General features: G+C 36.7%; 1 protein-coding gene across 2 annotated transcripts in view; it reads left to right on the plus strand.

Moving 5' to 3' along the window:
* BDKRB2 (bradykinin receptor B2) overlaps positions 1 to 12500 on the plus strand; it is a 166218-nt gene that overhangs the window by 115982 nt on the left and 37736 nt on the right. Inside the window, exon 1 of one of the 2 annotated variants that reach the window (XM_044074653.1) lies at positions 1668 to 1884. The exons of the other annotated variant lie outside the window; for it this stretch is intronic. Within the exon in view, the coding sequence (XP_043930588.1) occupies positions 1817 to 1884 (68 nt within the window). The 5' untranslated portion in view covers positions 1668 to 1816. Of the gene's footprint in view, positions 1 to 1667; positions 1885 to 12500 lie in introns of those variants that run through there. 2 annotated transcript variants of the gene reach the window in all.

Raw genomic sequence — 12500 nt, forward strand, 5'->3', positions numbered from 1 at the left:
ATGTATCACCTAATTAAGAAATTGTCACTTAGTGTAAATGAGTTATGCATTAACACAAAGTGACGTAAAATGTAACAAGGTTGAGTTGGTCAGTCACTCAGTCAGTCAGTTAATAACTAACACAAACCCAAGTTTATTAAATTTAACATTGTTCCCACTGAATTAACTAAACTAAAAATTACATATTTTAAATCAAAAAGCTAACTTTGCATGATGACTACATAATTCTAGCAAAAATAGGCAGTTTACATTCTAAGAGCATGGTTGTATCTTGCAAATAATCTCACACAGTGTGTCCAAGTGCCATGTTTTCTTTACTTGTTTTTAATTCTAAAAGAAGTAAGATTTTATACATTCTCTGTCTCTCACTTTTTCTCTTTTGTCCATTGTCATCACCAGTGATCAAAGTCCCAGAAGATGGCAGAAACCCCACAATTATACTCATGCCACTGACCATGAACCAGAATTGCAAGGTTAAGTCCATCAGAATTGCTTGAAAAATCCCAGTATGGAAAACATTTCATATGTCTTGAAATTATATTGAAATTACTGTTTGTGTTTTCTCTTGCTTCACTGACAAATTTGCTTTATGCACACTCTCCACAAGTAAATATGGGCTACCTATAATAAATGCAGGGTTCCCTATTAGAACCACGAACTATTGAAATTTTGAATGGCATATGGTCGACACCATATGATCGAAATTTCAAGCGTTTGAAGGTTAAACATAATGGCGCAGTTCAGTGCAAAATGGGAGAATTTCCCTTTTCTGCACTGAAGTGCGATCTTGGAGTTGGTATATTTAAGTAGGGGGGTGTGGGGGGTGCAGGGGGGCTTGCCCCCCTGCCTGCACCATTAAGGTAAGTTTTTTTTTGCTTTGTTTTATTGTATATTCAAACTTTTAAACTGCAATCATATGTTGTGGAACATATGGGATTCGAAGTTTAGAAAGTTTGAATATATAATATAGACCCTAAATACACACACACAAACACACACACACACAAACACACACGGACACACATGAGCGCGCGTGTGTGTGTGTGTGTGTGTGTGTGTGTGTGTGTGTGTGTGTGTGTGTGTGTGTGTGTGTGTGTGCGTAAAATACTTTCCAAGGCTTAGCAAATGATTTATGCTTCACTTATGATGAACACTTTTTCACACTTGTTTTAGCTGTGGCTAGACTAATCTCTCTCTGCGTAGGCATATGCTGTAAACTCTGAATAACTCCAAAGCCTGCTTAGACAAATTCCACCCTGACATCATAGTGCATTTGTTTGAATTTTACACTGTCTGTTTCATTTATAGAATACAAACATGTAATTTATTTTCTAGTACACCCACTACATGTGTAAATACTTTGCAATGCACCCTGAAGTTAATTCTAGGTCAGCCTGAAAACAGGGGCTTTACGCTGTCAGTAAACCTACTTATTTCCCAATTTCAAGGTAATATATTAGGGGGGATGTAGTCATTCCCATTACCTTACATGCATCAACATGCTAAGAATATTATTTCTACAAAACTGCTGCTTATGATTCATAACAGGATGACTCATATTTTAAACAAAACTTGCTATACCACCTATAATCTCATAAGCAGCAGTGTGTCAGTTATTTAGACATCACAACTACTCTCCAGCCTTCATTCCTACTAAAAACTAGGTCGATACAATTTTCTTTTCAATTTTTGCACCATATCCACTGGGAGATGTAAGCATACATAGTGATGGGAAACTTACATTTCTTCAAAGTAAAGACTGTGGAGTCAGCAATGAGTGAGGAAGATTTCCGGAAGATATTTCTGTTCCCTTGGAATGAATGGATTTGCTATAGCAACCATTGCAGTACCTGACAAACGCAGTACAATAGCTCCAGGCAGAAGGTAATTAGCCATTTCCTACTTTTAGAGTGCCTCTTATTTTCAGTTTCTTGCAAGAAAAGTTAAGCAACATCTAAATGTTCTCAGCACTTAATAAACGCCAGCATTATTTTAGTGGTTAAAAAATATTTATGTGAAGCAGAAAGTTTATTCTTGTCAGCTGTTCTGCTGCTCCTTTTTGATTTACTTCCTTCATTTTTAAGGTATTTATTTTAAGGTAGCAGACAACAATACAGCAAGCTATAATCAGGATCCAGCTTTACAACTTTACAGCACAAAGTAAAAGTTCAAAGTAAAAAAAATAACAGCCCGCAGTGTATGCTTGTGGCGGATTAGTACACAAACAGCTTTGCTAAACCCCAACTAATTGTGACTTTAATGTACTGCTAGTTCTTTAACCTGGTCAGGGTTCAATGAACCACGCTACACTCATGAGCTTTCATTAGGGTATGTAAAGCTAATTCGAGCTGCCAGCTGTGCTTGCTCACAGTGTGACTTTTTGCAGCGCTAGAGTTTCTGCCTTTGGAGGATTAGTAAGCCGATATCGGCAAAATCACCTAAACCCCAACTCATAGGGCCTTTCTCTGAGCGTGCCTGTTCTTTATTGAACATATAAAACTTAAAAAGGTATAAGCATCACCACCTAAGCGCTTACCCTTACCAGCGGATTATTTTATAATTCTAACTCTACTGTTAAAAGTCAGTAAACGGCTTTAAAAAATACAGCATCCATGTGGAGACTCTTAAAGGGCCAGGGCTAAACGTACCTCCCTCCAGCGGTGCTCAATGCTGATAGTTTTTACTGATAGGCTGTACTGAAGCTGAATTACTTACGTGCACCCTAAGGTAGCAGTCCCTTACAGCTGCCATTTAGAACCCCTTAAACTTATTGTGGTAACTGTGCTATGAACTGCAAAATACTTTTTCTCTGTACTGCACTATGATACATTCCCCACATTGTAAAGTGTAGTCCCATTGTAGCCTCGCATAGTGTCCTATTCTAGCATTATATTTACAAATATTGTTTTACTTATTTTCATATTGCTGCAGTTAAGTAGACTGGAATTGTTTTTAACTGCTTCATTTATTTTACTGCTATAACAAAGGGGCATATAACTATTGCATTACAGAGTTTTGCATTGCTGCTACCAAAGATTTAGAAATGTTTCACTGCTAACCAGAAATACTGTCTCTGTGAATGATTAGGCTAATTTGAAATTCTTAGGTTTTTGGAAATGTATACTTGATACTGATATATTTGTCTCTGGGAATGGTTAGTGTTATTTTGAGTATTTATACTTTGCTTTGTGATAACTCTTGTTTCTCATCTCTACCTTGTCTCTCTTGCCTCCTTAAGTTACCCTGCTCATCCTATGATTCCAGCACTAGTCAATAGAAATCGAAAGGACCCTCTCCAAATATTGACGGGTCACCTCACTGCATAACTACCCTACAATCCCTCTCTCAAGGACACCAGTAAAGTATGACAGCTGAATAATTCCTACCAGAAAGACTTTCTATTATTGTACCACTAACACAGGTGTTAAAGCCAGTCCTGAACTAGGACAGCCAGCAGCCTCTACCCCCCTTCTGTATCTTCACTACCTCTCTCCTCCAACCTGCATAGATACCCCTTTTGTCTTACACCCACTGTTCCTTGTTGTCTACCAACTTACTCCCTCTCATACAAGCCTGCAATACTTGAACTGTCCACTAGGTGGTACCCTTATTCCAGCCATAATCTCCTTCTTACCTTTCTCTCATGGCCACCCACTTACCTTAATTTCTTCAGTTCTGTAGTCCCCGAATTGCTATTTAGTCCTCTCATTTTTACCCTCCACTTCTACTGTCTATCTCCACCTTTCTAGCCTCTATACTATTCCAACCTACCACCAGGAGTCAGTCCTGCTGATTGAGTTCTCTAACTGCTTCAGTATCTGTTTCTACCTGCTTCATTCACCCTGCAGGCTCAGTCCGCTCCTCTCCCTACCCCCAATTCCCACTCACCCCCAGGGGTCCTACCCTTATACTTACTAACCACACCTCTTCCTCCTACCATTCCTCTCTTAACACTCTTCTATTACCCAACTTGTCTCATATCTACCCTCTTACCACTCCCCTTTAATCATACCACACCCTTTATACTTCTATATTTCACCAACAGACAATCTATACTTATTCATCCAATGTATAAACCACCCACCCCATCTTATGTCGTACTCTTATTCACACTCACTACTACCTCCTTTAATCTTCACCTACCTACTCACCTCCTTTGAATACCCACTATGTCCACACCTAAACTACCCTAATAAGGAAACCAATTCTTCATCCCTTCCTCTCCTTTTTATCCATGCTAATATAACATCTTCACCCAACTACATACTTCCAAAGTATCATAGAACACTACACATAAAATACAACAATCTAAATCCCAGGAAAGGCCTACTTCTATACAGTAGATCCCCTAACTCAAACTATCTAAGTCCACTACTCTCATTAAAGGATGGTGGCATTCACCCTAACCCAGGCCCAACAACAACTCCTATCTCTCTCCATAACCACAAACAATCGCCTACTCATGCCCTAACTAAACCATCTAACTCCCTCTTAATAGCTCATCTTAATATACGTAGCATTAACAATAAAGTAACTCAACTCCAAGCTCTAGGTGAAGTCTACTCCTTTGATGTTCTCTGCTTAACAGAAACATGGTTAAAACCTGTAACCAAACACAATGAAATCATCCCACCTGAATATAATATCCTGAGACTTGACCAAGTAACCAAGAAAGGTGGTGGGGTTGCTATTCTGTATAAATCTAGCTTACAGTTAACCACTTAAGACTGTAAACTACCTCTAGACTCCAATGCAGAAATTCTTATCTCCAAACTTCATCTTAACAATACCAAATCCATCTACATTATCTGTATGTATCTACCACCTGGTAACAACACTGCCACCATGGAAAATATCTTTTGTTGGCTTTTCCAACACCTGCCCCAAGAAACCATAATCCTAGGCGATATAAACATTGATTGGAACTGCTACTGTAGCAGCCTCCCTACTACCTACATTAACCTATATGGGTATTCACAAACCATTACCTCCCCCACCAGGATAAATAAATCTAATAAGAAAGCAAGCTTATTAGACTGGATTATCATAAACCATCATCCTCACATTTATGATTCTGGAACCCTCCCTGATGATATAAGTGACCACTTACTTACCTACATCATCAGGCATAAAACCAATACTCCCATTCCAACATCTGTCAGAAACATCAGATCTAAAAAGAACTTTAACCCTGAACTACTCCAAATGGAACTAAGAGCTTGCAACTGGTCTCCCTTACGACACCTCCCATTAGAAGAAGCCATTAATTACTTTAACTCTAACTTCCTTGTCATTCTTAACCACCATGCTCCAACCAGATTAATTAGAATTAAAACCAACTCTGCACCATGGCTGTCAAAAGAAACCAAACACAAAATACATGTTAGAAATAAATTTGGGGCAAAATGGAGAATGACTAAAAACCCCGTAGACCAACAAACCTTTAGACAGTTAAGAGATTATACCAAGAAAGCTATAATTTCCGATAAAAGAAAATACTACTTACAATCTCAGCAAGCTAACCAAAACAACTCACAAAAATGTTGGACTAGCATTAACCAGCTACTCCATCCAGGTCAATCCACTACTCCAACCCCTCAAAATACTGACCACAAAAATCCAATGAATACAGCCAATGCTTTCAATACCTTTTTTACTAATGCTATCCAAACACTAGCTAGTCAGCTATCACCTGATAACTTCACTCTACCTTGCTATAAATCAACCTCACCCCCTCCTTTTCATATTCAACCTGTCCCAACAACATATATTCTAACCCTACTACAGAAACTAAAACCATGCTCTCCCTCAGCAGACCAACTACTTGCTGAATTTCTACAACAATCAGCCAAAGCTATCGCTTATCCCTTTTCCATTCTGATCAGTAGAACTATTACCGAAGGTTATATCCCTAGCTTATGGAAAATCTCCCATATTATCCCCTCTATAAAAGTGGACACTCCACTGAACTCTCTAACTACCGCCCCATTGCCCTTCTCTCTCCTTTGGCAAAGATCATGGAGAAATGCATTCATAGACAATTACTTGACCACTTAACCCAAAATAATTTACTTTCCAACTGTCAACATGGATTCAGACCTTCACGTAGCACTATCATGGCCCTTCTTTCCTTCACTGACTGTATCAATAAAAACCGCAACCTAAACAATCTTTCTTCAGCACTATTTATTGACCTGTCTAAAGCATTTGACATGGTAAATAACCAGCTTCTCATTAAAATACTTAAATCTTTGTCACTAGATACATCTTCCATAAAGTGGTTCCAGTCCTACCTAGATAAAAGACAACAGGCCGTACTATGGCACAAGTCTCTATCCACCCTCCTGCCCGTTAACCTTGGTGTCCCTCAAGGATCCATCCTAGGACCTCTACTTTTCTCCATATTTATTAATGACCTTCATCTAGCCATCCCCCAAGCCACATGCATACAATATGCTGATGACTCCACACTGATATGCTCAGCCACTTCCTCTTCTGAACTTCACTCTCTTACCCAGAAAGTATTTAACACAGTTGAACAATGGTTCACACAGCAGTGCCTTCTCCTAAACCCCGAAAAAACTAAACTCCTCCTCTTCTCTCCTACTCACAAGTCCTCTCCTTTTGATTTCTCAGTTATCTCCACCAATAAAACTATTATATCATCAGACCCAACCACCAATCTAATGGGTATCACCATTGACAACAATCTGAACTTTGATATCCACATCAACAATACTATAAAAACTGTCAACAAAAAACTTGGCTCTCTCTATAGGATTAAAACCTTCCTTTTACCTACAGCTAAAACCACTATAGCTCACACTCATCTAATCTCTTCACTTCTTTATGCCTCGCCCATTTTTACTAAGCAATCTAAAAATAACCTGAGCAAATTGGAAATCTCCTAAAATAACATTGCCCGATTTGCTACAGGCAACCCATTTAGAACGCACCATTGCATTAATATAAAGCAGCTGGGATGGCTTGAACTACAAAACCTGATTAAATTCCACCAACTATCCATAGCCCATAACACTCTTTATAAACCTTTCAATACTTCTATTCTATCCGCCTTCATCACCCCCTATAAAAATCTGAAGTCCTTAAGGTCATCTCACAAACTTCTAGTACATACCTCTAAACCAAACAACAAGGCTGGCGACTCTCTCTTCTCTAATACTGTTGGAAAAGCCTGGAATCTCCTCCCCAGTGAACTTTCCTCACTTCCCTCACTATCACGCTTCAAAAACAAATTGAAAGTGTTCCTCAGAACACACTGGTTATGCCCCTGTACTAAGCCAGACTAGTCATGTGTCTCTTCATACTTTGCTCTACCTACCGTTTCTACTCATAAACTGTTATTCCTTCCTTATTGACCACAATTACTATCTCCCTCTAGAACATTATATATTGTAGCAGTATGCTATATTATGCCTGCATTCTGTACTGCTAGGCTGTTGTCCTCACTGAATTTTCTGTGCTAACCTGTAATATGCATTGTAAATATGATTCTTGTTTACCGTTGCTTATTTGTTATGTGTTGTTTTCATTGTTCGGTCTTGGAGCTTATCTCCCCGGGCCTCTACTGAAAATGGACATGTATCCAGTCAGACTAACCTGGTCAACATATGTAAAATAAATAAATAAAATAATAAATAATAAAGAACAAGTGTGTGGTAAAAAAAAACATAAAGGACAAGTGTGTGTGTGTGTGTGTGTGTGTGTGTGTGTGTGTGTGTGTGTGTGTGTGTGTGTGTGTGTGTGTGTGTGTGTGTGTGTGTGTGTGTGTGTGTGTGTGTGTGTGTGTGTGTGTGTGTGTGTGTGTGTGTGTGTGTGTGTGTGTGTAATATGTTAATATTACTTTACCTAATGTCTTCTCCATGCACTTTTCACTCATCTAATTCAGTTGTCTTCCCAGAGACCAAAGCATTGATAGATAGTTACCTATTAACTCTTTAACACCTATGTGATGTGGAATGTCACACCTCTAGCAGCCTACACACATCTTGCATTCCAGAATATTTTCTGAAAAATAAACTTAAAAAGCATAAGATAAACAAATCTAAATATTTAGTGAATAAAAGCTATTAAAACTGTACAAATAACAATGTTAACAACAAGAAGTATTATTTGCAGTGATAATAGTCAGTGCACTGAGAAGGTCTTTCCCATAAATACTGTAATATATTATAATGCACACAAACCCCAAATTGTATTTTTGTAAACTTTCACAAATTTTCATATCTCGAAAACTGTACAACCTAGACATATGTTATTAGAACATTTTTGTTAACCAGCCATAAGCTTTCGTTTGACAACAAGAAATTCTTCTATAAGTGCATGTATGTATTGAGATAGTCACAGAAATATGAAAACACATGCTTAATTGCATAAAATAATAATGGATATCTCTACTTACATTGCAAATATCAAAGGCAATTTTGTTTTCAACAACATTTAAGGCTTCACTGAATGTCATGCAACAGTTTGTAAGTCACTCATTTAAGCATCAAGTACATATGAAAATATTACTTATTTTCATAATTAGCAGCAAACAACTGGCAATATTTCCAGTATAATATGATATAAATGAGCATTGACAGTAAATTATCCCATCTCCCACATTGGTGCTTCACACTATACACCTCAATAATGTATGACCTTATCTAAACAATTCTGTCTTGGTTTGTGATTTACTATGGAGTTGCCTGGTAAGAGAACTTTTATTTGAAATTATATTTTATCTCTTACTACTATTTTTCACTGTTTATAGGAAGACCATTATAACTTGTAGACAAGAAGCTTTACTTTGATTATAGTTTTTCCTTTAATTTTTCACTGTTTATAGTTAGAAAGGGATGGGTTTTAGACAGGCAAATTCTAGGCAACCTAAGGGACCTAGTCAGCTATAAAGTCACACAAATTGCAGAGAGGACAATCCAGAGCTTATCTAAGCTATCTTGTCTTTGTTTGTGATTTACTGATCTTTACTGTTAAAAAGAGGTGCAACTGCGAATGATAGTGATGTGAAGAAATCCAAGCTTTTGTCTAACTTTCAGAACGTGTAAGGTCACAGTAACAGCCTTCTTGTACTTTCATCAGCATTTAGTATTATATTGTATGTGTGATGTTTCTCACAGAAGTTGATTTACATTTTCTTTGAATTCTGTGGTAACTGATTTTGATTATTCCTTTTTTATATAATGTTTTATTCATCTGAAGCTGAATATGGATTCCTTAAATGAATATGCCATTAATGATTTGGTAAAGCAGAAATAACTTGTACAGTGTAATAAATGCTACATATATTTAAAGGTAACATCTGATAACACTTGTGATCTGTATTCCTCATGACAAACCTCGGATGATTTTTCTTACCATTATTAGAAGTAAATCTAGACTTACTGATGATTGCACTTGTGCAATTGGCACTGCTTGGAGAACTACTGTTAAATATATTAACGACTGGACTGGTGAGATAAATAATGTTAGATAAAACGTAAACAAGATGATGCCCTGACAACGTTGGAATTCTAGATACAAGTATTCAGCAATGTAAGGATTCAGAGTGTTTGGAAGGAAATAAAAAAGAAAGAAAGGAGGAAGCTCACAACAAATGACAAGGAAGAAAAAGAAACTGATAAATCTCTTTAAAGTAAAGAGAATGCATACTAAAAAAGACAAGACTTTGTTATGTAACACACAGATTACAGGGAATGATAACATTTTTCTAACAGAAAACCTTCAGCCTACAGAAAAAAGTAGCATGTTTCCAAAATTGAAGAAATCAAAACTGAACGTGGAAGGATTGAAGAACATTACTGTAAGAAAAAAGAGGACAAAGATAGACACTGACAACATGGCTTAAGCTGTGGATGTACAAAGCCAGCTGGATGAGAACTGTATGATTGCAAATGTAATATGCAGTGAAAACAGTGGGATTAATAAGACTAATGGTGATGAAGGTCCTTCCTTTGTAACAATTGATAGAGCAGATATTATTGAATTAGAAGTTGAAAATTCTTCAGATCTGGTCAGAAAAGATATTCTTGTAATTGCAGATTCAATTATTATCGGAACTGATACCTAACATTTGCAGAGAAGATAATGAACATTGAATCATGTTATGCTTGGCAGGAGCAAAAATAGAGAATGCTAGGCAAACCTTAGAACACCTCAATGTAAGGAAGTATGGATCTGTTTTTATTCATGTTGGTACAAAGGATCTCATCTGCAGACTCTCTGATTGTCAATAGGGAAGTTACAGCCCTCTTTGGAAGTGTAGCTTATACTGGTGTTAGGATGTATTTTTCACAAATCACATATAGAAAGGATAGTCAGATCATTATGAATGAAAATATTTTGGGGGTTAATACCTACATGAAACAAGTCTCATTTAAAAAAATGGAAACGTGTAGAGCATCCAATCCTAATTTTAGGTACACATGTTGAGACAGGATGGTTGCATTTGTCAAGATGAGGGAAGAGAATTTTTGCAGCAGATATGTTGCAGTATTTGGCAAACACAAGGCAGGATTTTAGACAAGACAAAAATGTAACAGTTCACAGCAGCATTCAATATATCTCTAATGATTGTTAATGCTAGGATCATTAATAATTAAATTGTATTATTGAAAAAAAATGCTACATTCCCACAAGACTGATGTTGTTATTGTTTGAGAAACATGGTTAAAGAACAATGACTGGAAACCAGTTCTGTCAGAGTATAAATGTTTTTACTGTAACAGACATTCTAAAAAAAAAACAGGTGGACGTGTTATGATAGGGAGGGATTAAAGATAGATATAAGACCTGTGATTGCTACATGTTCAATGATAATTCCAATACTATAGATTGTATAACTGCAACAATAAAAACAACCCTGGAACATATAACTTTTATTGGAGTGTATAGACCACCAAATTCAAGTGCTAATGACCTGGAGAAATTCATACATTTCTTGCATGAAACATAGGAAGGAAGAATAATAGTGGCTGTGGACTTAAATTAATCAGAAACAGACTGGAATAATATTGATTCAACAGCATTAGTTAGGAAATTATTCAAGAAGCTGCGGTGGTGCAGAGGTTGGCATTGTTGCCTCACAGCAAGAGGTTCTCCCGTTCAATTTTCAGCTGGAGCACCTGCTGTGTGGAGTCTGCATGTCCTCCCCGCGGTCGAGTGACGTTAAAGACATGCAGGTAGGTGCCAGTGTGAATGGGCATGCCTTCGTTGAAGGTTGGGCATTGAGCTAGCAACTCGGCACTGTAAAAATCTACTGCCAATCATGACTGGACCGGATTTCTGCTGTGGCGACCCCTAACTGGGAAAAGCTGAACGTCTTTTTAGTAAGGAAATTATCCACTAAGTATTTTCATGAACAACAATTGTTTCAAACTGTAAAAAAAAAAAGAACTACCAGGTAAAAGAACATACTAGACATTGTGCTCCTAAAGAAATTATTTTTACTTCATGTCATGTTTTATAACCATTGATGTGCAGTGATCATAGGATTATAAAGGTTAATTTGTTGCTAGATAATTCTGCCAAACTGAAATCTAAATCAATGCATAGAAGATTAATTACAGATTATATAGAAGCAAAACAGTCACTATGTAATACTAATTGGAGTGATGCATTCAATGGAAAAAACTATGGAAGGAATGTGGAAAAGTTTTGAAAGAAAATTGAGTGCAAAAAAAAAAAATGTTTAACATCAGGTTCTAGGCCTGCGACATCAAGGGGATATATCTCCATAAAAACAAAATACCTGATTAAGACGAGAAACAAAAAATATATAAAAAATGGAAAACAGGTTGCAATATAACTTTGATAACTGAAATAAACAAACTGAACAAACAAATTAAGCACAGTGTGAGAGAAAATCAAGAAAACATTTGAAGAAAATTTATATAAAGATACTGAGTATAATAGGAAACTATTTTATAGATATGTAAGATGTGGAAAGAGTAAAGACATACAAATTGATAAACTGTGTGTAGATTCTAAAATGTATTCTCAGACACTACAGATTACAGATATGTTTACAAAATCTTATGCAAAACAGTTTGGCTCCACAAAGGGGGTGATTAGTTGTTCTAGTGATATCTAGGTATTATCAGATAGTGGAATCAAAAATAGATTATATTGAAAAAGAACTTGGCAAACTGGATCCAAACAAAGCACTGGGAGGAGATGGAACAAATAATAATGACTTGAGAACACTTTAGCAACAGCTTACATTATCTTTATATCTATTATTTACTAAGTTATATAAATACTGGGAGATTCATCAAGATTGGAGACATGCAATTATTAAATGTGTCTTTAAGGGAAAGGGGAGTAGGACAAACCCAGAGTTATACAGACCTTTAAGTCTACTTTCATATTGTGAAAAAATAATGGAAAACGTAATATTGGATAAGTTATTGTCAGAAATGGAAAGATTGGGACTTGAAACAATATATCAGCATGCATATGTTGAAAATAGATCTATT

Source organism: Protopterus annectens, chromosome 6.part0 (assembly GCF_019279795.1).
Source record: "Protopterus annectens isolate FY-2018-M chromosome 6.part0, PAN1.0, whole genome shotgun sequence".
NCBI classification, from domain to species: domain Eukaryota; kingdom Metazoa; phylum Chordata; order Ceratodontiformes; family Protopteridae; genus Protopterus; species Protopterus annectens.